The 26,591-nt window shown below is 46.2% G+C and overlaps 10 protein-coding genes across 10 annotated transcripts; 6 read left to right on the top strand and 4 right to left on the bottom strand.

Moving 5' to 3' along the window:
* Nucleotides 1–22: 22 nt before the first annotated feature.
* On the top strand, nucleotides 23–1,227 carry JR316_0003576 (TATA-binding protein; the record flags this gene model as incomplete). Its single annotated transcript, XM_047889347.1, has 4 exons — nucleotides 23–484; nucleotides 553–825; nucleotides 875–964; nucleotides 1,159–1,227. The coding sequence occupies 4 exons, from the start codon at nucleotides 23–25 to the stop codon at nucleotides 1,225–1,227; spliced, it is 894 nt and encodes a 297-aa protein (XP_047751721.1).
* A 783-nt stretch (nucleotides 1,228–2,010) lies between these two features.
* Nucleotides 2,011–4,037, top strand: JR316_0003577 (Glucan 1,3-beta-glucosidase 3; the record flags this gene model as incomplete). Its single annotated transcript, XM_047889348.1, has 4 exons — nucleotides 2,011–2,375; nucleotides 2,440–2,984; nucleotides 3,041–3,436; nucleotides 3,496–4,037. 4 exons carry the CDS (start codon nucleotides 2,011–2,013, stop codon nucleotides 4,035–4,037), a joined length of 1,848 nt encoding a protein of 615 aa, XP_047751722.1.
* Nucleotides 4,038–4,943: 906 nt separating this feature from the next.
* On the top strand, nucleotides 4,944–5,714 carry JR316_0003578 (uncharacterized protein; the record flags this gene model as incomplete). Its single annotated transcript, XM_047889349.1, has 1 exon — nucleotides 4,944–5,714. The coding sequence occupies one exon, from the start codon at nucleotides 4,944–4,946 to the stop codon at nucleotides 5,712–5,714; it is 771 nt and encodes a 256-aa protein (XP_047751723.1).
* Nucleotides 5,715–6,086: 372 nt separating this feature from the next.
* On the bottom strand, nucleotides 6,087–11,735 carry JR316_0003579 (Brefeldin A resistance protein; the record flags this gene model as incomplete). Its single annotated transcript, XM_047889350.1, has 17 exons — nucleotides 6,087–6,176; nucleotides 6,240–6,496; nucleotides 6,564–6,661; nucleotides 6,718–6,794; nucleotides 6,860–7,121; nucleotides 7,176–7,201; nucleotides 7,274–7,790; nucleotides 7,867–8,097; nucleotides 8,162–8,278; nucleotides 8,354–9,096; nucleotides 9,161–9,367; nucleotides 9,420–9,825; nucleotides 9,891–10,163; nucleotides 10,222–10,434; nucleotides 10,558–10,987; nucleotides 11,058–11,272; nucleotides 11,329–11,735. The coding sequence occupies 17 exons, from the start codon at nucleotides 11,733–11,735 to the stop codon at nucleotides 6,087–6,089; spliced, it is 4,569 nt and encodes a 1,522-aa protein (XP_047751724.1).
* A 1,883-nt stretch (nucleotides 11,736–13,618) lies between these two features.
* Nucleotides 13,619–14,072, top strand: JR316_0003580 (Dol-P-Man:Man(5)GlcNAc(2)-PP-Dol alpha-1,3-mannosyltransferase; the record flags this gene model as incomplete). Its single annotated transcript, XM_047889351.1, has 2 exons — nucleotides 13,619–13,692; nucleotides 13,751–14,072. 2 exons carry the CDS (start codon nucleotides 13,619–13,621, stop codon nucleotides 14,070–14,072), a joined length of 396 nt encoding a protein of 131 aa, XP_047751725.1.
* Nucleotides 14,073–14,984: 912 nt separating this feature from the next.
* Nucleotides 14,985–16,611, bottom strand: JR316_0003581 (uncharacterized protein; the record flags this gene model as incomplete). Its single annotated transcript, XM_047889352.1, has 3 exons — nucleotides 14,985–15,155; nucleotides 15,221–16,373; nucleotides 16,430–16,611. 3 exons carry the CDS (start codon nucleotides 16,609–16,611, stop codon nucleotides 14,985–14,987), a joined length of 1,506 nt encoding a protein of 501 aa, XP_047751726.1.
* A 700-nt stretch (nucleotides 16,612–17,311) lies between these two features.
* Nucleotides 17,312–19,042, bottom strand: JR316_0003582 (uncharacterized protein; the record flags this gene model as incomplete). The annotated part of the gene is made up of 1 exon (XM_047889353.1): nucleotides 17,312–19,042. The coding sequence occupies one exon, from the start codon at nucleotides 19,040–19,042 to the stop codon at nucleotides 17,312–17,314; it is 1,731 nt and encodes a 576-aa protein (XP_047751727.1).
* Nucleotides 19,043–19,102: 60 nt separating this feature from the next.
* On the top strand, nucleotides 19,103–20,024 carry JR316_0003583 (uncharacterized protein; the record flags this gene model as incomplete). The annotated part of the gene is made up of 6 exons (XM_047889354.1): nucleotides 19,103–19,204; nucleotides 19,252–19,357; nucleotides 19,405–19,588; nucleotides 19,644–19,749; nucleotides 19,801–19,883; nucleotides 19,934–20,024. The coding sequence occupies 6 exons, from the start codon at nucleotides 19,103–19,105 to the stop codon at nucleotides 20,022–20,024; spliced, it is 672 nt and encodes a 223-aa protein (XP_047751728.1).
* Nucleotides 20,025–20,070: 46 nt separating this feature from the next.
* JR316_0003584 (ribosomal RNA processing protein) lies at nucleotides 20,071–21,649 on the bottom strand (the record flags this gene model as incomplete). The annotated part of the gene is made up of 5 exons (XM_047889355.1): nucleotides 20,071–20,482; nucleotides 20,533–20,673; nucleotides 20,727–20,867; nucleotides 20,921–21,099; nucleotides 21,152–21,649. The coding sequence occupies 5 exons, from the start codon at nucleotides 21,647–21,649 to the stop codon at nucleotides 20,071–20,073; spliced, it is 1,371 nt and encodes a 456-aa protein (XP_047751729.1).
* A 234-nt stretch (nucleotides 21,650–21,883) lies between these two features.
* JR316_0003585 (Trafficking protein particle complex subunit 10) lies at nucleotides 21,884–26,381 on the top strand (the record flags this gene model as incomplete). The annotated part of the gene is made up of 20 exons (XM_047889356.1): nucleotides 21,884–22,171; nucleotides 22,224–22,429; nucleotides 22,477–22,666; nucleotides 22,714–23,061; nucleotides 23,107–23,268; nucleotides 23,317–23,570; nucleotides 23,621–23,910; nucleotides 23,965–24,080; nucleotides 24,130–24,252; nucleotides 24,300–24,477; nucleotides 24,530–24,658; nucleotides 24,710–24,828; nucleotides 24,882–25,012; nucleotides 25,066–25,198; nucleotides 25,255–25,315; nucleotides 25,370–25,417; nucleotides 25,468–25,682; nucleotides 25,731–25,814; nucleotides 25,866–26,108; nucleotides 26,157–26,381. 20 exons carry the CDS (start codon nucleotides 21,884–21,886, stop codon nucleotides 26,379–26,381), a joined length of 3,543 nt encoding a protein of 1,180 aa, XP_047751730.1.
* Between the last annotated feature and the right edge of the window lie 210 nt (nucleotides 26,382–26,591).

Genomic DNA, 26,591 nt, shown 5'->3' on the forward strand with positions numbered 1-26,591 from the left:
CTAGAATTTATTTTTTTTGAACATGTCGTTTGCGCTCCCTGCCCGCCAGATTACCTTTGGCCGCAACACCCAGCAGCAGCCATACCAGTTCCAGCAGCCCCAGCAGATCCCCTCAGCCGGCGCCATCGCTCTTCCCGGCGGTGGCACCTTCCAGAACACCCAGTCCACTGCCAACGGTGTCTCTCTTCCAGGGCCCTCACCCTTGTCCAACTCCTTTACCCAACCCCAGCCCGTCTCAAAGCTACCCACCCCTCCCGCAGCTGTCTCTGCCGTCGCGTCCAATGCCGTTGCAGGTCCCTCGACGCCACCCGCGTCCCAGGTCCCTGCCACTCCTGCCGCGTTGACCCTCGAACAGCAGCACATCACTGCTGTTGAGGGTATCGTGCCCACCCTCCAAAACATCGTCGCCACGGTTAATCTGGACTGCCGGCTAGATCTCAAGACCATCGCCCTCCACGCTAGGAATGCAGAGTATAACCCCAAGGTTGGTACATATACTATCATCTAACACGCGACATGTCGAACTGTTGTTGTTTGTTCGCATGTGTTTAGCGTTTTGCAGCTGTTATCATGCGTATTCGCGACCCCAAGACTACCGCGCTCATTTTCGCGTCGGGAAAGATGGTCGTCACGGGTGCCAAGTCTGAAGACGATTCTCGTCTGGCGTCGCGCAAATACGCGCGTATCGTCCAGAAGCTCGGCTTTGACGCCAAGTTCTCCGAGTTCAAGATTCAGAACATCGTTGGCAGTTGTGATGTCAAGTTCCCCATTCGTTTGGAGGGACTGGCTTATAGCCACGGACAGTTCAGCAGCTACGAGCCAGAGGTAACAGTAATCCACTATTTTTTTGTACGTTAGCTCACCGTCCGGTCAGCTGTTCCCTGGATTGATCTATCGTATGATCAAGCCCAAGGTTGTCCTACTCATTTTCGTCTCAGGCAAGATCGTCTTGACTGGTGCTAAAGTGAGTCTTTTCCTCCTCTCATTTCCAAGACATCTCTATGCCAAAATCTTTCAACCAATGCCATCCTTTCGGGTGACACCAATTGGATTAAAGGCTGGATGATGTCTTTGGGAAGGCTTGATCGGCCTTCCATTTGCATTCAGTGGACCCGGTTCAATTCCATCCGCTGACACTTTGTTTCTCTCGACCTTCAGGTCAGGGAAGAGATTTATACCGCGTTCAACACGATATACACTGTGCTGTGCGAATTCCGCAAGCCTTGATATGTTTTCTCATGCGCTGGTACTCTTATTCCCTCTGCTGCCAACCTACCTCGTCGCGTTGGCCCTTCTTCGTTGTTCCGATGCGCCATTCGATCTGGACGCTGTTTACCATTTGTAAATGCGGCAAATCGCGCGAGGTCGGCAAGGTTGCGCAGGAGAGGAACCAACCACCTACAAAAAAATCATCATAATGTCCGGAAGAGCTTGGATTGTAGTGCACGTCCCCTTTTCCGCCTCACGTTTGTCTTCCACCCATAAATCTCGCTGGTCTTCTTGACGACATTACAATAATCTTATATTTTTTTCGTCTTTTGTGGTACAATTTTCTTTTTTTTTTCTCATGCAATCATCATCATATCCCCCATCACACACATACATACATACATACATTGTTCATGACTCTTTTGCAACTTCGCACATTCTGTATATACACCGAAACAATATAGCACTTTCTTTTTTTTGAGTGCGACACCGAGGCGCCTGGAGAAAACATTAACCTCCCCTTAAGTTTATCTGCTTGTAAAGTCAGTTTGACAGAATTGTTCATTCAGATATCAACCAGCCTTATTTAGCAGAAAGGAGTTGCTCTCCAGATAGTTTGTGATATCATAACCCTCATACATTCAAGACATCTGGCTCGTTTGTTCGAGTTGGCAGCCTAAGGCTAAAACTCTAGCTCATGCATTTCAACGTGGACTACATATTTTTCAAGTTTGTGACGATCTCTTGCTCAATCAGCCCCTCCTGGCTTGCTTTCCTGGCCGCGCTTCCAAAGCTACTGTCATGGTCCATCTGAACTTTTCAAAGCTATCTGCTCTATTTGCATATGACTTGAAGTCTGTTGCGTACAAACCGGCTCCTGGATCGAGTCCGCAGGGAGCAGCTTCTCTACAATCTCAGACTCCCATGGCTAGAACTACAGAGGCACAGTTTACCCCTTCATTCCTGACATTCGGCAAAGCGTCTGCGACGGCTCTGCAGCAGCGACAGGAAGGGGATAAGCAGCCTAAAAGCATGGACGCTGACTCTTGTGGAGAGCAAACTTATGATTCTCCGCCTGTTCTCAGTCAGGATTTTCCGCCTTATGATCAGACGACGGCGAATGTGTATAGGTACAGGCAACAACAGTCGGTCAATCTGGGCTCTTGGTAAGCCTTTCCTCTCAATCACCTCTACCAATGCACGACTAAAATGCGCACAAATTAATCACAGGTTCGTGCACGAAAATTGGATGACACCTTCCGTGTTCAAATGTGCTTCTGGACCCAAAATCGCTGAGATTGACATCGCGCGTGGCTGGGGGTCCACAAAATCTGCTCGCGCTGTTCTAGAGCGCCACTGGGATACTTTTATCCAATCCTCAGACTTTGAGTACTTGGCTTCGATAGGGATAAATACCGTCCGTCTACCCATTGGCTACTGGAATCTGGGACCGGACTATATGCAGGGCACAGACTTTGAGCCCGTGGCTGATGTGTATGCAAATTGCTGGCCTCGTGTTCTTCGTGCTATCAACCAGGCAGGCGAACATGGCCTAGGAGTCCTTGTCGATCTTCACGGCGCTGTAGGCAGTCAAAACGGGCAGCCACACTCTGGTATCTCGGACGGACAAATTAATCTATTCAATGTGTCGAGCAACATGGAAAAAACTGTTTCTATTCTAACCTTTCTTGCAGATAAACTATCGGTTGTCAATAACGTCGTAGGAATCCAGTTACTAAATGAACCACGATATGACTCAGGTTTGGAAGATTTTTGTAGGTTATCTACCCTTTGACATGCTATTGGCGCGATTTAACACAATCTGGATCAGATAGTCGTGCCATTGACGCTATTAGAGAAAGTTCGCAACCTGCGAGCAAGCTTCCGCTGTATCTTCACGATGCATTTGATCTTGCTCGATTTTCGAAGTATGTGTCTTCAAGGCAAGACTTCATCGTTCAAGACCACCATTCGTACTTCGTCTTCTCCGAAACAAACGTGCAGGAATCTGGGTCGCAGCTTACCGTCGATGTCGATGGTGCGATTGCGAGCTCATTGTTGGATGTCGCTGCAAAACAACGCCGAAATCTAGTCGTCAATGAATGGTCCTGTGCACTCACGCCATCGAGCTTGGCTAAAGAGAAAAATGCTCATGATATTCAGAAAAAGTTTTGCGAGGAGCAAATGAAAGTGTATAGAAATGCTACGGCAGGATGGGCTTTTTGGTGTAAGTTTCCTCCTCTTCCTTTGAAAATTAAAACGCAGGCTAAGTATTTCTTTGGGCAGCATATAAGAAAGAAGAATGCGACAGCGACCCAGGATGGTGCTTTAAAGCTGCTGTTGGGAAAACACTCCCGGAGAGTTTCTTTTCCTACAGCAAATTGAAATCCATTGCTTTTCAAAACGACGAAATAACAAACACGAGCGAGCTTCTAATACCTACCGTTTCAACGGATAACTTAAACCTCTTTCAACAAGTCGAATTTTCTTTGAGGGGTCGAACGACTAAAAAAGACCGGAAGCAACTTGCTGACCGACAGATCCCCCATAGGTTCCGGGCTATTCATCTGCAACGAGATACCGACAATGTTCAATCCGACGAAGCGCTGAAGAACTCTAGCTCGAAGGGATATTCAGACGGTCTGACGACTGCTAAAGTTTTTGCTGCATATAATATGTCAATGCTGGGTTTTACAGGCCAATTCATCCAGGATGCTATTCGGGCGGCTGGTCCCACTTTGGTTGCGCAAGGAACCGAAGATGGCTACAGTTCAGCGTTCATGCAGGGCTTAAGGAGCGGGCAGCGTGCAGCAATGGAACACAAATGAAAGCCTTACGACGGGAAGAAGCATACTAGTATTAGTTACGGATAATTCCATATATTAGTGGTTCCATAGGATCAGGCTTGATCAGAATTATCGGGTTCTGGCACATAGTCGAAGAAAGGATTGGGTAAAGGGATAAAGCTGTTTGGCAGCATGTCTTTGCAGGTCTTTGCATGTATTGAGGATGCACATGCCGCCTTTCGGCATTGATCAGCATTGCCTAATACATCGATTGAGCGCTAGAGCTTACCTACTTCATTCTGATACACTCATGTCCCTCAATTACTCGGCTAGCAGAATTTTATCTAAGGAGTCCCAGGAGGTGGCAAGCATGTCTATTTAAATGATGATATGCAGTACTTCTCTGGCCTGGCAACTATTTGTGTAGTAAGGTGAAACTTTGCAAACTAGTCCAAGCCAACCTCTCACTATAGACCCTTCAAGTCGGCAATTATAATCTCTAGATGCTTCGTTCACTCGTCTTTTGCTGAGTAACTTGACTCAATCACTATCGAAGAAACCATGCACTGTCGGAAAATAATCGACCAGCAGGACGGATGTCAATATCTTTGCCGATTTCAAGTCTGAAACTGTCTGTCCAGCCTTCCACCCAATATTTGAGAGAAGGTCAGACCACAGATAGGATTTGTCTAATAATCTAAGCTTCTATCCTGCGTTGAGGCTTGGTCGTTGTTTGGTAGGGGTCACTCCATGAGTCCTGCCTACCTTAGTGAGCGTCGTAACGATATCGTCAACCAGACACTGGTTAATGCGACCCAAGGCATCAACCGTCCGCTCTGTAAGCCCTACATTTTAATCCTAAGCTTGTATGTGTTTCCATTGAAAAGTTCCGCAGTTATGATTCTGCTTCTTGCGTTTCTCATTTTCATCCTCTATATAATCTTTTCGATGGGACATCTCTGCGTCAGGAGAGCGGCAAGTTTCACACCCCCAGGACCCCTAGACCCCGAATCCAAAATTTTTACTGAGAAGGCCGAACACGTCCGCTCCTCTCGCTTTGCATTTGTCAAGTCTCCATACGACGCGTTTTCTCGGTACACCGAACAAGTTGCATTCAGCGGCGCACATAAGGGGAGAAGCAACAGAAGCTTGCCCTATTCCGGCACAAAGCTGGTATCTCTTGCTTCACCTCTAGGAACAACTCCCCCTCTCCCACCTCCATCATACAAATCTCCTTCTCAGGCTTCATTGATGCCTCCTTGGTCAATTCAAAACTCATCTGGCTTTCCAGATGTCACAACGCAGAGGACTCAGACGCCTTACGTAGCGCATACTAGAATCCCAAAGCGTCGTCTGGCGAATATTTCAAAATTGCGAATCACAAAAAAATCGAATCCTCCGTCCATCTCAAAGCCAATCATGCACCCGGAGGGTCCCCTGCCAGGACCTCGCATCGAGGTGGAATATCTCAAGTCCCCTAAAGCTACTTTGAAACCTTGTATCGCACCTCGATCTATGCAGCATGGTGTCGTTCAACTTCCGGCAATTTACTTGCCATCTCCATCTCAGGCGTATATTTTCAATAACAAAGAATCTCCTTCCGTAAAAGATCGAAGCAAACATTTTCTATCTGTAGGAGGAGGAGGATCATTCGCTTCACATGGTCCACCCAAATTAGACCTAGCCTATTCATCATCTCAAATCGGCCTTGCATTTTAACTCGAAAGAAATGAGCTTGTTACATACCCCGTTTTAGCATCAAATCATGCCTTTGTACACATTGCTACTGCACACTACATTCATTTATAAAAGTACACTCGTTTACAAAATACAGATGCTGTACTGTCCTTTTATAAGTAAATTTATGGCTCCAATTTGGTAATATTACATTTTGTGAATAGGATCACTGCATTGCTATTACGATGTTCAAAATACTCTAGTGCTATCTACTTGATGATGACATTAGCATAAGTGAGTCATTGAAGAAATACTGTAGTAACGGTAAGAAGTACCAATGAAACGAAGGAACATGCTATTTAAATTAGATAAAAAATTGGTACGTAAATGAATGAAATGGATCCAGATGACGTTCTAGTTCGTTGAAGTCTTGCGCCTCAAGGAGGGGAGGAGTGGCCCTTTATGGATGCGGAAAAGATAAGTGAGAATGTAGATAAGGAAAATCTATGAAAAAGCAACAGAGTTAGCACAATGAATAAAAATGCAAATATTTTAAAAAAAACAAACATTGAAAACGCTGAAAGCCATGAAGATACCAAAGTTTCGCCAATGGTTATCGTAAAAGATGTTGAAAGCGGCGCCAAGGAATTGGTCTGTAGTTCGCATGCTGCAAAATTCACAAGCGGAGGTAGCCTGGGGATTTGCCACATATCCACCCGCCATGGAGATGTAGGCAGTTAAGAATGCTTCGCAGGTTTGACCGTCGGGTGGGTTGACTTTCACAAACTCAACTGGGGAACAATTGATCTCTTGGTGACCAAGGGCTGCGAAGGAGACGGTGGAGAATTAAAAAACGACATTATTCGACGTTTCGAGACAGCAGCAACAAACCTTGACCCAAGAGACCCTCGATAAGGTAGGTGTATGGGGATAAACGGTACATCCATTTCCACCATCCAAGTTGGCTAAAAGGTTGAACAACGCCATTACTAGTGAGGGAATGTATGAGTGATACCAACATGTCAGGACAATAACCATGACTTACAAAGTAATGACAAATGAGAACAGGAAAGAGAACAGAAGCGCAGCGATCTCCGCACTCGGCGCCATGGCACCGACGGCCTGGGTTAAACAGCGATTCCGTCAACGACGCGATACCATAGATAACCCAAAGAAAATTGACGTACCTGTCCAAATGTGGTGAAGTAAAGCGGGAAGGCAATGACCAACATCAAAAACGTGTATCCCGCTCTCGAAGTCTCGAATCCAACAGTCCAGTACCAACAGAAAAAAAGAATGATAGAACCGAAGACGTTCCAAGGAACCTCGATCATTATCTGCGACGTGATGAGCGCGGTCCAGCTGTACATCCTACTGGGACGTTCACGGATCTCGTAGATTGTACGTGTGTTGATAAAGGGGACCTGAAGCTGATTTGCCAATGGAACACTGGATAACGATATATAAGTTACAGCAGACCATGAATAGAATGTAGAATCGAACCTCAAAATTGTAGCCATGAAGATCGACTATTGTCATAAAAAAACGTCAAGATCGTCCGGTGAAATGATGATATGGGGGAAAAGGTTATAATAACTCACGAAAAGCTTATTCTGAGTACCCTGTTGACTGTCCTTGGCCTGGAAGAATGTAAAGCCAATGAACAGTCCTCCAATAGCATTTAGCACCAGCTTCGCCATGAGATAGTCTGGATCCCTCCAGAAAGAGCTCGCATTACGCTTAAACAGTTCCTTCACTTGATAGCCCCATGGCGTCGCAAATTCATTGTGAATCTCTGTTGTCACTGCTGGACGGTTCCTGCCCTCAGTATGGATCGCATCGATCTCTTCCTGCAGCTTTACAGCTTCTTGCGATTTTTTCCAAATTTCATACCAATCCAAATCGCTCGTCGCTGTTGCGCCTGCACCGATGACATCGAGCATGTATTCAGCAGGATTTTCGTGAGGAAGACACTTCCTCCCGCCGTTTTTTTCGAAATACTCAATCAACGTAGTCGCATTGTGTCCGATGTTGCCGAAGTAGACTGTCTTGCCTCCCTTCTTCAGAAGAAGCATCCGATCGAAAACCTGGAATAACTCCGCCGAAGGTTGGTGAATACTATGCACAGTGATAAAATCAGAATGATTAGCACTCATGATATCACAATCGTGGAAGAATAATGAAGAAAACATACGTGCAAAGAATTGCCTGTCCATTATCTGCAAGGGTCCTCAAGAAATCCATGATTGCCCATGCACTCTGGGAGTCAAGCCCAGAGGTCGGTTCGTCCAAGAACAGCAGGAGCTTAGGTTTCGCAGCCAGCTCGACGCCAATCGTCGTGCGCTTGCGATGTTCAATACTAAGCGAGCCCACCGTGGCTTCTGCATATTCCTCGAGACCACACATAGTGAGACATTTTTCAACGCTACAGATCGGAGGAAGATATCAGCAATGAGTCAACAGTTGAAAAAGTGTTGAATAGCACTCACTAAGCCTCCTTTTCAGCGAGAGGGACAGAAGTTGGTTGACGAAGTTTGGCCGAGAATAAAAGTGCTTCACGGACGGTCTGCAAGGGCATATGTGTATCCATTTGTTGGCAATAAGCCCTAAAAATCCATGTCAGCCCAAAGCCCCAAGATCCATTCCTCTCCCATAAAAATAAAGGGGAAAAGGATACGTACGATTGTGACTGGAAATCCGCGGGCAAACTTTGACCATTCACAAACCGATCGCCCGTAACTACACCTGTATCCGTGCGCATAGCTAATACATTCAACAATGTCGTTTTTCCGGCCCCTGACTCGCCCATGAGCGCAGTTAACTTGCCAGGCGCTACATATCCCGACACATTCGAAAGCAACAGACGATCCTCTTTACCCGGAATTGGAACAGTGTAGTTGATGTTTCTCCAGGAAAATACGTCTGAGTGCCTGATGACCCCGTCACTTTTCTCCTCAGCAGTAACAGCAGCAGGAGTATGTGAGGCTTCAAAAGACTTGGGAGAGATTGGTGTATTAGGCGGCTTCTCATCCAGCACGTCCATCATCTCCTCATCCTGCACATTTTCGGCCCTTGTGGACTTCTTGATGATTGCCCCTCTCCGGTACAGTACCGTTGCGCGCACAGCCGCCGATTTTGTATTCACCTCCGTAAACAATAGGTAGGCACCTACAAACCCGACCAAAAAAGCGATAACAATTCCAAAGTTCATCCACAGGTTCGAGTGTTTAAAGCCATATGATAGAAGCACGAAGTTGTTGCCATCTACAGTCGCTTCACCAGGGACAGCACCAACGGTGGCGCAGACTTGGTTCGCGAGTGTGATATTTTCGTAACCTGGTCCATGTGGGACGAGAACGGAGCAGGTTCCATTTAGTGTTGAGAATTCGTTAGTCATAATCGCTTCAAAACCGTATTTCAGAGGCTAGACGTATAGTCTTTATTAGTCTTTATATGTGAGATGCGGGAGGTGAGAAGTATAGGCGCACATTAATGTAAGTGATCCACCTCAGAGCACCAATCATTGTTGGTTTAGGAATAGTGTATCCAGTATAGATGGAAAGGGCTAGAACTGAGATACCGGCAAAACTCTGTGCAGCCGCTTCTGATGGGAAAGCAGCTGCGATACCGCGGAACCATCCTTTCATTGCGATAGTCATCGTGAACAGGAAGAGTAAAAAGATGAAGAATTGGCTCTAGAACGGTGTCAGTAACAACCCCCAAAAGTATGAACGTCACAACACGCACAGCAGTTCTCTGTAAACCAACCATAAAATACAAGATGATTGAAAACACGACTGAAGTAACCAACGAAATCGGTACGTCCACTAGTGTTAGCGCAAGAGCCTCTACAAACGGATGATATAGGGCCGCCTTTTGATGTCTTAGCACAATTGGCCTTTGCGAATACAGCGCCGGTATCTCGGCCATCGTTGCCAGTGCTGAGAACAGGAGCGCAAAGAACAGCACACCTCCTCGAGAGAAGTACGCTGAGGTTGCTTCGGCAGAGTTAAGGTACACTGAGCCGATGATAATACCCTGGAAGACGAAGGAAAACAGGTTAAGACCCGTTGCCAGTGGATTGCCGAGAATGATTTGCCAGCGTCGTTTCATGACAATCGCGACTTGCTGTGGGATGCTCAGCAGGTATGGGCTGACAAGAAAGAACGATGGCATCAGTACATATTAACCACTTCAAGGATGTAAAATCATGCCTACTTGGACTTAGGACTTCTCTTTGCAAACTCGGCGTACGCGCTTTGCATATACGCCTCCTTCTTCTCCTGCTTACCTACCTGCTCGTCCAAATACGCCTGTATCTCTCCCTTGTTCGTTTTGCCGCGGCTCGACTGGAGGAAATATTCAGCGAACTCGGCAGCCGTGCGCGGAAGCGGGCGTGGTGGGGTGTAGTCGCGACGCGGAATGCGAGCATTGGGGTCCGTCACGGCGACGAGAAAATCTGGAGTTGTTTGACGATTTGCGGGTTCATAACTAAATTGGAAATATGAGATCTTCGAAGAAAAATGAAAGGGGCGAAAGGAGAGCGCACCCCATCTCCAAGAAATACGCCTTGGCCTCGCTCGCAGCTCCGTAGTAAATCATGCGTCCTTCGTAGATTACGCATACCTTGTCAAAATACTCGTATAATGACTCGCCGGCTTGATAGATTGATACGATTGTCGTCGAGTCGAAGGTGTCTGTTGCGATACGCAACGCGCGCACAAATTCGAGCGCAGTGCTCGCATCGAGACCTCTTGTCGAACTAGAACATGGATCAGTGATCAGGAAATCACATGAAAAGGACTTTAGCAGCAGGGGTTGATTAGGTGATAATGATGACGATGCCGGCTGCAGTAATGTCAGGGACAATGATATCAGTACTCACTTATCCCAAGCACCAATACAACCCCTAGACGCCAACGCCTCCGAGATCGACACCCGCTTCTTCTCCCCACCACTTACGCCTCTGATTGCCGCGTCCCCCACCGGCGTCGTCAATGTATGCCTGAGTCCAAAAATGGTTGCAAGCATATTGGTCACGAAGTCTGCAAACTCCTTGCGCGTCGTGGACCCAACCCGGCTGCGTGGTGTGCGGCTCTTCGCCGCAAATTCAATTGTCTGTTGCACAGAGAGTGTAGGAAAGTGAACATCATCTTCAGGGCAGTATTGTACATCGCCGCGGAAGTGGTTTGCAAGTTCAGTCGGGGTAATGGAATCGTAGTGACGCTCGCCAGACACGGCATAATATTCGTCCGTTTGGTTAGCGAGAGTTTTTAGGAGGGTTGAACAACCTGATCCTGGCGAACCAAGGACAACTAGATTGTATAACATCTAAATTAGAAAAACAACAGTATAATTAAAAGAACACGAATATATAAGACTTACGCAACATCTCGCCGGGTTTAACAACACCCTCGAATCCGGTGAGGATGTTACGCAATGTCGGGTGCCTTGCTTTCTGGATTTGCTCGAGGATGACGACCGGATTGAAAAGCGATCCCAAGGTGGGTTGGAAGGAGTCCGAAGCGGCTTTGCCTACAACTTTAAGGTCGCGAAAAACAACACCCAAAGTACGAGGTTTGATGTCCGCTTCTTCACGCCTATCGTCACCCAAATCAATACGAAGACAAAGGAAAAAAAGAAAGGCAGAGCGCACTTCCTGATGACGCGCTTTAACGTCTTCTCGAAATCAAACGGTTGGTCACCAGCGCCAATATTAAGCGTCGCCTCGGAGCTATCAGTTGACGCTCTCGACCCTGGCTTCCCTGATGGCTGATTGACATTTTCGTGCGTCATCGTATGGCGGAGCTCCTGGACACCAGAAGGATCGAAGAACTCGAGATCGACATGGGAGACAGAAGAGTTTCCCCTTGGTCGCATCTTGGGTTTAGCCACCACGGGTGGGCATGCATGATGCTGGTCACCATGGGTAGGTGCATTTGCGGGATTAGGGACTGAATCAAGTGCGTAAAGGGTCGGTTGGGAAGCGCTGCGTGAAAGAGTTCCAGAAGCTGTCTCCTCCTTAATATCGCTGAGCGGGGGAGGCGCTGGCGAATCGGCCATGGTCGAACTTCAATTCAAATGTTGAAGAACGAAATTAGGAAAATTAAAGAAAAGAGAAAAAGGGACAGGAACAAGTTGGATTTTCTCTGTGCGTCGAGCGCTACGCCGTCTCTTTTGTATGGTTTCCATCTGAATCCGTTTGATATAATACATATTAATCGGATGAAAATGAAAATTTGACGAACTGATTCGGCAAAGGAAGATTTGCAGGTAATTGGTCAACGGGGCCCGATTCAAGGTAATTTCCTCTGACTACATCTTGGCACAGATATGCCGATTCCGCTGCAACACCTCCAGTTATTCATGTGTCCCATCCCTCACGGGACTGCTGGAATCTGCTTCAAATTAGGAGATGATCAGAAAGACAGCCTAATAAACCATAGTTTAGTTGAGTAAAAAGTGTCAACCAAGTGAAAATGCAGCAGGGGTAAGAGGCTCAGGATTGATAAGGTCGATGTTGGGTTCGATTGCCAAGTCCAAACCCAAACACGATTGCGTAATACTTCCGCATATCCTTGCCGCTCTTGCCAAAACAGTCTTTTGACCTCCAGCGGCTCCGTCATCCCGCCTGCATTATTCTCCTGGCCTTCCACTATTGTTGTCATACAATTTTGACTGCGATCAAGTTTGTCAACATTCTGATTCCTATTTACAATGCTTTGTCTTACCTAAGTAGTCGTATGGTTCAAGATAATCGACAACTGATTCCGTCTGTGGTTATAGTGCCCACGTCGAGGAGTCTGAGAAGAATTTTGGCGATTCTAGGTTTGATGGCCTCTAACTTACAGTACTGCTACTGGCGACACACAAGGATGAATGCGTGGTGCCGGGGTGGGTCCAGGTGCTTGGTCCATCAGGCGCCTTAGATAGGTCATCATAGAATGAATTGCGGAGAGACAACCAAAAACAATACATACATTGGCCAAAGTCAGAATGTCGACTCCAGTATTTAGTGAGTATATGAGCGTCTTTTCGTTTATTCTGTCCTTGAAGGCCAGCATTAGAACACAAAAAGGTAACATACGCTGTGAATATCAAGTTAAGCGCCGGTTTTGCTTGCATTATAGGGAGCAAAAAGCAATGATTTCAAAAGGAAAACACTTCTTGGTTCATGATACTGGTATTGCTGAAATAGACCATCACCAATTTGTGTGAATGTTAAAATCCTAGTTTTTTGAATATCCACCCATGTTCTCTACTTACTCTAAAACTCGTATATGAATATCAGAAATATCAGGAGCCAGCGGCGTTAGCAAAGCACCTATGAGTTGTAAGTGCATATCGACCCCAAATTATAAACCAAAAACAAATATGAAAAGAAAACAAGTGTGCACTCACAACATGCGCATTGTTGGCGGCATCACCTTCATTCAACAGACGCCTGACTCCTGAGAGCGTCGAAGAGCACTTTCGGGTGTCATGCTTAGACATTACATTTCCAACGGTTATCTTCCATAGTCCTAGCACATTTCGGATTTGAAGATATTGAATGTAGGTGGCGAGTGTGTTATGGTCTACACCGTCAATTGTTGGTGTGAAGAAACAAAGCTATAATATTCAGAAACAAGGTGAGGGGAAGAGGCAAAGTCAGATTAAACAAGGAATTAAATTTACTGTTTATGATCAAAGTTCCCACATTACTACTAACATGTCCTCTTCCACTCCGTCGTTCTTGGGACGCTGTCTGCACATCACACAGTCTTTACTCTGCAACCCAACGTACTTTTGGTATCTTGGTGCCCTCGTTGTTACCGGCGATGCTCTACTTACCGGGCTTATCATCCGTTATGTTCCATGTCAAGTTTTCCATATCTTGGTCAGGGCTACAAAACTAACTTGCCTGGCGCGTTCTTTTAGACACGGAGATCGACTGGGAAACATATATGATACAAACAAAGGTTTTTTTGCAAGGCCAGCACAATTACTCCCTTATAACAGGGCCGACAGGTCCCCTTGTGTACGTACACGTTCTAATTCATCTTTCGTGTTGACAATGACTGTTTTATGGTATCCAGTTACCCCGCTGGTCATGTCCGTATTCATCACTTCCTGTATGATATTACAGACGCAGGAAGAAATATACAACTTGCGCAGATCATCTACGGCATCCTGTACATGGCAACCCTTGTGTTGTCGTGTGCAATCTACCGTTCTGCGGGCAACATCCCAAACTGGGTTATTTTGCTGCTTCCCATGAGCAAACGGCTGCATTCCATCTTTGTCCTACGGTTGTTTAATGACTGCTGGTCTGTTATGGCAGTTCAAGCATCGATACTTTGCTTCCAAAATGGATTTTTCGACACAGGGATTCTGCTCTTCAGGTTTGTCACATCATAATATTAGTTAATAGACTAATTCGTAATGCATCCCTTTTAGCGCAGCGTTGTCCATGAAAATGTCGATCTTGCTATATCTTCCAGGCTTGTTAGTTGTGCTTTTCAAGCGAAAAGGGTGCCTGTCCACCTTTAGATATCTGGGTACTCTCGTTGGTACACAGGCATTATTCGCGGTCCCATTCTTGCTGGAAGATCCGGCAGCATATATTCACTCGGCCTTCGAATTCAGTCGAATTTTTATGTATAAGTGGACCGTTAATTGGCGATTTCTTGACGAGACAACGTTCCTCAGCTCGCAACTAGCCATAGCACTGCTCATTGGACATATATCAACACTGACTGCATTTGGTCTATTCAAATGGTGCAAGACTGACGGAGGGGTGATCACCGTTCTGTCCCGTGGGCTACGACAGCCATCGTCTCCTGCCGGCCTTGCGCCAGTAACTAGTGATTGTAGGTTTTCTGTTGGCGATATGCGATATGTTTAATGCTAAAGTCTGGGTCTCAGATATCGCCACTGTTCTCTTCACATCTAATTTAATAGGCATTGTGTTTGCTCGTTCACTGCACTATCAATTCTACTCTTGGTACGCACAACAGATACCGTTTCTCATGTGGAGAACTCGCATTCCTGTGCCTCTAAAGTGAGCATTAAACTTAAATACCTGGCAATTTTTATCAATCTTGCATACGAAGGCTGGCCATGGTATTAGGCATTGAATACGCATGGAACACTTTCCCGTCGACTTCTTTTTCATCAGGCACTCTTGTCATATGCAATGTGCTGCTGCTTTTGGGTGTTTGGTCTGGGTATCCGTCGGGCCGTCAGATGTAAACAGAGAGAATAAGATCACCTCGATAGAAATTTCCTAATTGTATACATCATGGTTATTTGAAACATGAAGTGCTGTTATTATGAAATATCCATATGGCCTCTTCCAAAAAAGCTACTGACTGAGGGTATAGAATTTGCGATGGCCTCTAAGGTTTCCCTATCGACGTCATGACCGCCTTGCGAAATAGAAAGATCTTTTAGCTTCCAGTCCATGTATCTCCGTTGTTGGAGTTCATGAAAGAAATTTTGCTACAAGAAAAACAAACCATTGTCATTTAGCATAAAAGACAGAACATGCGAAAGAAACTACACACCCCAATTCCGGCATTCTCGTTGTTATTAAATGCCTCTCCGACTGCAAGCCAAAGGTTGGTTATGCTAGGAACATAAACCGATAGCAAGTCAAGAAGTGGGACATTCAATCTCAACACGTTCATTCTCAGATGGGTCAAGTTTCTGCATCGTGAGGCGGCCTCAAGCACAAGAGTTGCCTCGGGTAGATGAAAATATCGATCTCGAATCGTCAAATGTGCCAACGTGCCAGACGATCGTATGATAGATGTAAGCAGGACATCCGTGCCGACTAATGTATTCGTAGGATATATATCCAAGTAACGGAGATTGGCAAAACATCTTGGGTCTTCGGTGCAGAGAGAAAGCCAGCGGCCCAGAGACTCTTCCGAAGTATGATTGAAAGGCAGTCCGGAAGAATTTAAACGAAGGTCAACCCTTTCGAGGGTCTTTGCGCCTTCGCAAAGGAGGTGCTTCAGACCAGATGGGTCTGATACCTTATTAAACGCCATGCGGATGTTAAGATGGTTCAGTAAAGGCGGGACAGATAATCGTTGGAAGAAGAAAGATAGATCCAAGTTTGCCCAGGACCAAACTTGAAGCATATGGAGAGAAGCTTTTAGTTCATTGATAAAAGGCACAACTATGTCCACGAGAATTGCAGTGTCCTTTTCTCGATCGACACGGAAAACATTGTTAGTGAACTCGATTCGAAGTGTCTGTATTCGTTTAAACCGTGGATTCGACTCGATGAACACTCGGAATCCTTCCATATTACCCCCGAGCGATAAACACTGGAGGTTTTCTCCAAATGACGTCCAGAAAGAGGAAAATAGCGTCTCGAGGTTGCCGTATGACGGAGGGAGATCCCATGAATCAATTGTAAGCTCGCGGACGTTCACAAAGTATGGCGTCGCGGCCACAATTGCGTTGACGACGTCGCTAAACGTTGGCCTGGAAGATTGAGGGTCGAGCCTCTCTACAGCAGCGATGTTTATCTCATTAGACACACGATGCTTGATTTTGAACACACGGTTGATGATGAGATAGAAATGTTGTTTTAGTTGCTTAAAGTCTTTGCCCCTGTCTCGATTGCTGTTGCCCCTCGTGTGCTTTGCTTTGACATGAGTCAAACGCAATCGGAAGTGATGCAGTCTCCCTGCGACATATGGATCACTGTAGCGTCCAATGGATTAGGTAGAGCAATTATTAGCGGCGGACTCATGGCTCACGACAGTCGTTTGAGAATATGCATAGCTTCGATTGTGCTCCTGGTTTCAATCGCGACCTCTCTCCATCGAAGGTTCATCGCTAAATCAAAAAACACATTATTGACTCCCAAGAGATGACATAGCTCTTCGTCGGGCACGAATAAGGCGATGCGGTACCAAATCTCAGGCGGTATGTCGACCATAGTGTTGGTATTTTGTCACAGGAAGTCGGGGCCCAGATGAAACGATTCTCAAGAGAAAGAAGGCCTCAAGTGGGAGGGGGAAGACGTGGAGCGTCCTTGGTGAGATCCGAGTCGAATAATGTCATAACTTAACGGAATGGCTCACGACAAGAGGTGGCACTGCATAAGTGATTGATGTCAAAAAGCTGCGACGCGACTCCTATAAATGGCAGTACATATACACCTCTTATGCAACACACTTTACGTTTGATAAATTGCAAAGGCACAGACATATACATTGGTGTAGATACATATTTCCCCCACATTTCGTAAATAGTCGTGAATACAAACATACATATGGTACACAAGAGCATTGTTTCTGCCTTCTAATGAGCGTACAAAAAGACTGAAAAGGTCGTCAAAAAATGGAATAACAGAACTTGCAATATCATGTAACACAAAAACGGCATTTGATGATATTTTCAAAGCTGTTGTGGACTGAGATTTGTCCAGTTTATTTTGTGTGGATGCCAAAACAGTTGAACTCGATGCAGGGTCGGCGACGTTAGTGAGCATTGCTCTCGCATTCGGAGTAAACATCTTCAAGATTATTCATGGTGCGAGAGAATGGCTACATCGGTGCGTTGAGGTGCCAGCGTGAGATATGCCGGAAGTTTAAACAATCGCATCCAAATGGCAGATGATTCAGGCACCTGGACCTTCAACGATCAATAACCTCCAGAACAGACTCCAAAACGACCTTGGGCTGCAACAACACCCTCGATTCTAGCATTGAACCATCTTTTCCGTTCAATAGCATTCCATTATTGCCACCATGACCCTCTGTGTTGTCACATAAGTCCGGTAGTTCGAGTCCAGGAGCAACTCGCGTCACACATTTTAATCCAAGTTCCATTGTGACCAAAATAAGACCATGACTCTCGCCGTATTCACCGAAAGCATCGACCATTTCTCTGTCGTCAAAGGTGCCCGAAGGATCGGCGATGGTCACTTCAAAAGAGGTTGACATGATCTCCTCCCGAGTGATGCTGGCGAGACGTAAAACTGCACGAGATATCCGTCGAATTTGGTCGAGGTATAACACACGGAGATGCGCAGATGTAGTTTGAGAAACGATTGACACAGGTGGAGATATAGATATTGGTGGAGATGATGAAGGACTTTGTATCGTTGGTGAAGACGGCGAAAAAGAGTGACCATTAGCGATGAAAAAAATATCTGCACACCAGCGCAAAATGGTATCACTTAGTTCGTTGACGCTGTAATCGGTGAGTGTAGGGTATATTGAATGAATATGTTGGTGCGTTAGCGCTCGCCATTTAGCAGATGTTGGTTGTGGTTCCGTTAAATGCATGTGGGTATAGATTTGAGATAAGACGGCATCCGATTTTGAAGGAAAGCCAATGCAAAACGAGTTGAGAGCCCTGGCTATGCAAAGAGACAGACAACCTTGAAGAGCAAGCTGGACGAGCAACGGATCTTGTGAATGCTCTCTACTTGATATGATGCTGGTGATGTTGGGTCCAATCCGAGCGCTGGTATCCTGGATAGCTTGTGCTAATTTAGGAGTCTGTGGCGAAGGTGAAGATAAGAATTTGCATGTCTCTGTGGCCGATGCAGCAAATTGCAAAATTTCAGAGTTGATGTCAAGCACAGCTTGAAGGACCTGGGCACCGTCCCAATTATCGATACGGGACATATAAGTCTCAGCACTCCTTAGTCGGGCACGTTCCTCCTCGGCATTGCCACTGACGCCATTGATTTTCCCGTTTTTGCCATTACTGATACCAGTGCTTGCACTACTTAAACTAATGGAAGTAGAAGTGGAGGTCGATGCGGAGGCTGAGGACGTGCGCGACGGCGATGGGGTGCGCCGAATCTCCTCCTGGTGGAGATGCATGCGGTTGCCGTGCATATGCCGGGCAAGCTCAGCAGACGACATCCGCGTGTCCAGAGAGCTGCTGTTCCGCGGATATGCAAGCGAGAGATTAGAATTGCTTGCCTGGGCGTGGTGGGCACTGTACTGAGGACCGACATCACTGCGCCTGCGCTCCCCCATGGCCCTCTCCCTATCGCGCTCCCTGCGCACCTTCTCAAGCTCTGCCTCCCTGGATCGGAGCAGCTCTCTCGTTTCCTTCAGAGTGCGTTCGAGCATCTTGCAGCGCTCCTCGAGCCTAATTGTGTCTGCATGTGCCTTGGCGAGATCATGCTTGGTGACATCGAGTTCACGGCGCATAGAGGTAGGAGAGAGGTGGGCAAGGGTGCTGGTGGGGGACTGACAAGCTGCATCCAACCGTGCCTTCAAGGATGAGGCGGCTGAGGCTGAGGGCTCCCTGGAAATAGATAACTGGCGTTGTGGGGACGGAGGAGGCGAAAGATAGTTATAGGTAGAATTGAAGAAATTGTAGATCTGACTCGGCAGCAGGGACATGGAAACAGACAACTACAAACCAATAAATCAAATCGCCGTTAATCCCACACCAACAACCTCATGCCCAAGAACAACACAAACACACCCCGCTTTCCGGTTCTCGCCCCGAAGCACGACCTCCAATGCACCCCTGTTCTCCAGGACCAGATCATCGTCATAGAGGCATGTAGTCCACTGCTCAGACCAGCCAACTGCTGAATGCACCGTAGCATTTCTTCTCGCCTGCCGAGTGCAAGGCATTTGTCAAATTCATTGATGGTCTTCCCCTCGAACTCACACCACCCAAGAAGCGAGGAGAGGCAGAGCGTGTAAATCGTGAGCAGCACCCCACGAGTACATGCTTTGTCTGACAGACATCACAGACCGTTTTGCCATAACTTCCTCAGACTTTGCAGCCAAATTGCACGAGCTACTTTTGCCCCATCTTCCCTCTTTTCCATATCCATCGTCGGTCAAAAAGCCACCCCCACTAAATGGCCCTCGCCTGCCCCAATTTTGTAACTCAAATATCCGGTTGTACAAGTATTCCCCCTCGCAGTATTTTGGGTGGGTGATCCTGCCTTGTGTGCTCTTTTATGCTTACGCATTGCGCCTCGTGTAGGCCACATTACGACGATTCGGTTCGAGACCCTATGACCGGGGCAAAGTCAGAGTGGACACTGCTTATTTATCTCACAGGAGAAGAAGATGGTGTAGAAGGAGGCGAGGTGAGGACACATGATTTCTGGTCAATTTCCGAATATCAAGGTCTCTTTCAGACGTTATTCTACCACGAGCAAAGAGGCAAGCCTCGCGAGGTTATCAGCCCACCTTTGAAGCGAGGCACTGCCCTTTTGCATCGGTAAGTTCATCGCCGCAAAAGAATATCATCTCCTTAAATCTGGGAACTAGTCATGGTCAAGAATGCATGCTTCACGAAGGATCGCTCGTTCGAAGTGGCATAAAGTACGTCCTGAGATCCGACTTGATGTTCACCAAATAGTGCGCGACAGACGACAGACAACGAACAACGTGTGAACTTATATTGCTCATCTTCTGTGCTTCGATTTTTTCCTGGTCATCGGCATGCCTGCCTCCACAACATCATCGTCTCGATCTTTATCATCCCGTCCGCCGTGTTCTTCCCGCTGGCGTTTTTTGCCTTTCCCCTTGCCATTCAACTCCATGTCCTTCATTTCGTTCTTGGCCGCCCTTGATGCCTCACCTACTCTTTCCTTAAGAGCAGCAATATCCTCTGCTTCGGTTTCATACAGTACCATTTTCTTCCCTATCACTTCTTCGATGCGCTGAATGAGTTCGACGTCGTATTGGGACACGAGGGTGATAGCCTTTCCTGAGCGTCCTGCTCGGGCTGTTCGTCCTACTCGGTGAATGTAATCCTTGGAATGTTGGGGAACGTCGTAGTTTATAACAACGTCAACTGAGGGGATATCCAAACCACTGATCCAGGATCAGAATATCATTTTGGTAACAGAGTGATTTTCACTCACCGACTAGCAATATCTGTAGCCACAAGGATTTTCCGACTACCACTCTTAAATTTAGCCAGTGCTCCTAACCGTTGACTCTGGCTCATATCACCATGAATTGGCACGGCTGCAAAGCTTAATATCCGTAGTATAATCGAAAGCCTGATTGTAATCATTTAGACAAACATCCATGAATTAACAGGCAACGAACTCACATCTGCGCTTCGGCTTTTGTCCTAGTAAATACTATGATGGAATTTCCGGCCAGGGAGTGTACAAGATAAATAAAGTAAGCTTGTTTTTCTATGAAAGGCATTAAAAGATAATATTGCAGCAAGGTGTCCACAGTTTGATATCTATTCATTGCAACGTCAGCAGATGGTGATATGATTGAAGGTCGAAAACGTACTTTGAAGAAATCTCAACTTTGACTGGGTTGGTCAGACTTGCTCGTTGTAATTTGGCTACTTTTGTGGTCATAGTAGCAGAGAAAAGGTATGTCGTCCGTTCCTTAGGTATAAGCTTCAGGATTTTGTCAATTGCTTCGCTGAATTCCATGTTGAGCAGTCGATCAGCTTCATCGAGAACCTAGGGCAAGTTGAGTAACTATTTGAGATGCCGGGAGGTTGGAAGAACGCACCAAGAATTTCAATGTTCTCAAACTAAATCCCTTTGTGGTTTCTAGATGGTCAAGCAGACGTCCTGGGGTGCCGATAATGATATGAGGTCGCTTGGCGAGAGCTATTTGCTGGGTAGGCATATCCATCCCTCCGATAAGAACCGCACAACGCACACCCATTGCGGAGCCCAGTGCCTCGAACTGCTCCGATATTTGATATGCTAATTCGCGAGTGGGGGCAAGCACGCACGCAAATAGTCCTTTAGGTTCTTCCCATAGTTTCTGTAGAATAGGAAGTGCGAATGCTGCCGTTTTTCCTGAACCCGTTGAGGCAATACCAATGATATCACGGCCCTCGAGAGCATGGGGCAATGATTCCACCTGGATGTCTGTAGGTTTTTTGTATCCTACTCGTTCAAGGGATTCCAAAAGGGGATCTATAAGTCCTAGCGACTTAAATGTGACTGGAGTATCTTTTGAGGGTTCTTTGGAGGTGCTGGCGTCTTCAGGCCCCGGCATTTTGTGAATTGGCGTATACAGGCCAACTTTCAAGAAAAAGTTTGATTCATTCATGTCAAAATTCCCACGATCATCTTTAGCAACCACTGACGTCCCCGCGTCGAGCCTGGACCGGTCGCCGTCGCCTACTGCATTGTTAACCCAAGCCAACCTTCAAGAACAAAGAGTAGGATCAAACAGAAGTTGTACTATACTGCTGAGTAGCTGGAGGAAAGCTGTCGGATTGTACCAGTCATGGCCTCCTCGGCCAGCCAGTCAAGCCAGCGGGTTCTCGTTTCCTATTCTGCACCCCCAGTATTCCTCGCGTCGCCAAACTGGACCAAGGTTCATGCTGCGTTACTTTCCCAACTTCCCCTTCGGAACATACACTGGAAGTCTGCTTCGCGCGGATCTGTGAAGACTATTCAGGAGCTGGATGTTACCTTTGTGCCATTCGAATCATTGCGCGATGAACACACCTCTCAGATACCGGGTTCATTGCTCGAGAAGCCTCTGCTGCATATATTCATTGCGCATTGCGAGGTGAGTTTGTTCAAGCCCCCAAACCTCTCCCAAAACATAACATAGTGTATAGGACAGTGATATCGACACATATCGAACTTCAATTAAAAAGCAGATCAAGGACTGGCATACAATGGTCACTTCTCGCAAAAACCAGGAATGGTTAATCCTTCAAATAATTAGACCTGATGCGACGAAGCAAGCAGGAAATTTTTTCCAGATCAAAGGCACAGTTCTCGACAAACTGAAGACCGACTTCAATTCTGATAAACGAGACCGGTATGTATACTTCCGTCCCTCATGGGCCAATCTCATTGTATCATAAGTTGCGTGCAAATAAATTGGATGACTGGCAACGAAAATCCATTAGCATGGGCCGAGTTCGTGAACAAGATGAAGGAAGGTTTACTTTATGCTTTCGATGTGGCCATTGACGCGCGTCAAGAAGAGGTCAAGAGGTCTGAAAATCAGCAAGCGATGCCTGGTTGGAATTTTTGTACCTTTTTTATTTTAAAGGTGAGTCATTGTCCATTGGCTAATTAAGTTCACTTATGCGAATGCAGGAAAGCCTTGCCGCCTCATTTGAAGGAATAACCCTTTTCGAAGAAGCCTTAATTCCGTATGATGAACTGGAGGCGTTGTTCTACAAAGTTTCAAAGGAAAAGAATATGTCATGGTTTGGTAATCTTATCCAAACAAATCCCCAGGACGACGTTTCACCGCTGTTGACGGTCTCCAAAAAACCATATAGGGACCTCATCTTGGCCAATACAATATCTATCTTCGACTTCCGAATCTACCTCCTGGCTCGCCAATGTCAACTTCTTGCCAAAATGGGTCGCTTGAAGGATATCACCAGTAAAGTAGGTCTTTTCTTGGGTGCACTGGGACAGCGACTGCGGGAAATTGAAGTGAGTGGTTGTCTCGACATTCGGGCTATATTCTGACCTATATAGTCTACCCTTCCCGCCTTTTTTATCGAATCCTGGATATACTCCTCCGCTTTAAGCGCCGTTGAACAAATTAATAACTGGATAACCTCTCTTAAACTCGACACATCCAAATCTTCCTCCGTAAATGCAGGGAAAGGAGAACTTTTGGACATTGCTCGCAGTCAGGTAATATATGTAAACTTTTTTACTTTGTTTTGTAACCATTTTCTCTAGCTCGACTCCATCGGTATAGCAGCTGGCCATCTACCCAATTATCCACCCTTTTCAATATCCTCGACGCGTGGAACTGAGGCTCCAGGTGGCAAGCTTCGATTTTCCAATGAGACCCTTAATACCGCAGTCAACAATCGCAAAGCATTCTATGAATTGTATATTGCTGTAACAAACCGTGCTATAGATTTATATGCTAAATCAGGACGACGAAAATTTGCACTTAAACTGCATGGGAACTTGGCTGCTCTTGAATTGTGAGTGTTCTTAGGCCCAACGTAGATTATAGCTTAAATGAATGTTCTAGGCATCGCGGCAACTTCACTGCCGCCCTTAATACCTACACTTCTTTACCCGGGCATTACGCCCCTCATATGTGGACATCTTTGGAATCTTTCATGCTATCAAAAGCTTTGGACACACACATGAACCTGGACATGCCCCAGAATGTGGAATGGATACATATTGTTTTATCTTTCTTGAAGACATATGTTGAACACATCGACTCTGAGATGCTCATGCACGAAGCAGACAAAGTGGATTATGTGTCTCGGCTTGTAGGATCATTAAGAGATTCGGTGGAAAAAATAGAAACCGGTGCGGATTGGAAGTGTATTAATATTGCGATGCTGCGTCTTATATTATGTTCAGATCTGGCGCACCCCGACCATCCTGCCATGACTATACGGGTCGGAAATCAGGCGAAGCTGGCCGAAAGCCGGGATGGATCATATCTTGATGTAGTTGTAACTAATCATTTGCCTTGTGTAAGTTCGTCTTTGCCCTTGCGACAGGTTACCTGAACGTTCTTCAAAGTCATTTCCTGTAGACCAAATCACTGTCATTATATCCGGCAGAGATTCCGACAAATTCCGTTATAGTTCACCTGTAAATTTTAGCTGCCCTCCAGGAAAATCATCTTTTTCTTTATTTTGCCCTGTAAGTCATCTGTTTTGAATCTATTTCAACCATTCATAAGAGTATAGACGTCTACCTCTGGATCTTTCATTCTCGAATCCAGCGAAATCCGGTCGGCACATCTGCTCCTCCAATGGAATCACCGCAAAACAAATAACAAAGGCTCTCCATCACAAAATGCACTGCTCGTCAGAGTCCCTGCAGATCCTCTCTCTCTTAATGTTAGAATATCTCAGTCAAACAAAAGTGGGTTACCATTCAACGTGAAATATTTGTCCTTGGTTAACATAACAGATAGTTGAGCTTGGTAGACCACAATCCCTCACGGTTCTTTTGTCGACGGGAAGGAATAGCATCAAAAGGCTAACGATGAAACTAGCATCTCCGTCCGTTAACTTTTGGTGCAAAGAAGCCAGATTATTAGACGGTAGCTTACTTTAATGTTTGCTTTATGACCAATCTCACATATGTTGGCCAGGTCAAAATTTTGACGGGTTTAATCCGTCTGACGAAGGACTTGGAATGGAAAACATTGCTGACGACAGCGATGTTACGTTGTTGATTCCGCACTCTGATGCATCTGCCCTAACAGCAATGGTATGGTTTGTGCCTTCAACTTTTTTACAGACGTTTGACTATTGCCTATGTAGAAAGTCAACCTAGAAGTTGAATACTCGACAGCAAATGAACCTTTGATCAACAGAGTGTCTTTCTTCCCGAGAGTCCTAATTACGACATTGCCGATTTCTGTCAACGTCGAGGATTTCTTCCGAGGGACAAGGTAAGAATAATACGTCTGGTGACCGACAGGTTTGGACCTTACATGTTCACTAGATTAATCTCCAAGTTCACAGTGTCAAGCACAAGTCATCAGCATGTAAGAATTGCTGATGCCAGCCTTGATCTTCCAGAAGATGGCCTTGAGGGCGTCACCGTTCAGCCTGCCTTGAAGAAGCGCAATGTGGTGGTAGTGGTCCCTCACCTCAAAACACCGATATGAAATCTGACGCAATCGTTCGTTAGACTGTAACACCGGCACAACCCGCAAACTTTCTATTCACTCTGGACTCCGCACATGGACCTGGTTTGTCTTTTTCTGTCCATCTCCAATGGTGTACATTCATACAGAAAAACTTAGTTCGCGAATCTCTTACATTGCGGATCAAGTATAGAATGCTTCGAGAAGGTGAGCATCGCTAAATGCAAAAGCGGCTTTTTGGCGCTCATGTTGCAAAGAGGTGGAATCTATTGTTGAGAGCGTTGTTCGATCTGTCATCGAAGAGAGCCAATCTAGCTCAGGGAACAGAATCATAGTCGTTTCTAGACTTATAGATGCTTTGGAAAGCGAAGCTGGGTGGGTTGAAATGTATGGAGTGACAGGGGAACTTGTAGTACCAAACACTGCCGAAGGAGACGACGAAGTTGGCAAGCTAGTGGAGGAAGCCCGAAAGGTATTATACATCAATGTTTTACTGTTTCATAAATCTCATTTTAGACAGCGTTTAGCAGCGCATAGACATCCCAATTCTCCTGAAGGTTTTTGGCGAGAAATTAAAATTCCAGTCGACGTGCCTTTTATGAATGTGGGTCTCTTCTTGACTTGTTGATTATCTATCTCATATTATTTCGTCAAGATTGTTGCGGCTGCTTGCATTCGCCTTATCTCTACTCCTTTTGCCAAAGACATAGAACAGCATACACTCCCATCATTGTACGCCGGACAACCCATTTCCGCCCAGTTGACCATTCACACCTCTTTTCGCTGGGGTTCAAACCCAAGTGATACCAACAAGCAATATCTGCTTCGATTTAACATTGAAGAAATGATTCGTGAATGGCTAGTCAGCGGTCCGAAGAAAGGTGATTTCATTGCCAAGGTAAGCCCTATGCCTATTAAACTTAATACCTCCCTAATAGTGCTTTAGGATGGGGAGACGCATACCATCCCTATTACCCTGATTGCTTTGCACCATGGAGAATTTTCCTTACCTAAAGTCACCATTACCGCTCTTCCCATGGCTGGTGCAATAACCATGGGTTCAATGGCTGTACCCAGCATTGAAACGTTTCAGGCGCATGGAGCAGATAGAATTTTAATCCTACCCCGAGGAGGCCGGAGTACATTCGTCGTAGGAATGGGGCCAGGATGATTCTCTCCGGTAGCAGAACGCCGGAGACAGGACTTTTGAGCGCGGGCCTACTTTGAGAGGAGAGTTGAAACCCCGTCACTACAATGGCACTCCTTGCCCTCGCCTTTGCTGCGCGTCGCCCGCAATGGAATATCTTGTGTCAGGAATGATCACCTTCCGTACTACAGGATAGACAACGTTGTATATAGTCCATATGCAACGTATTAGGCG

This window comes from Psilocybe cubensis, chromosome 3, assembly GCF_017499595.1.
Source record: "Psilocybe cubensis strain MGC-MH-2018 chromosome 3, whole genome shotgun sequence".
Classification (NCBI taxonomy): domain Eukaryota; kingdom Fungi; phylum Basidiomycota; class Agaricomycetes; order Agaricales; family Agrocybaceae; genus Psilocybe; species Psilocybe cubensis.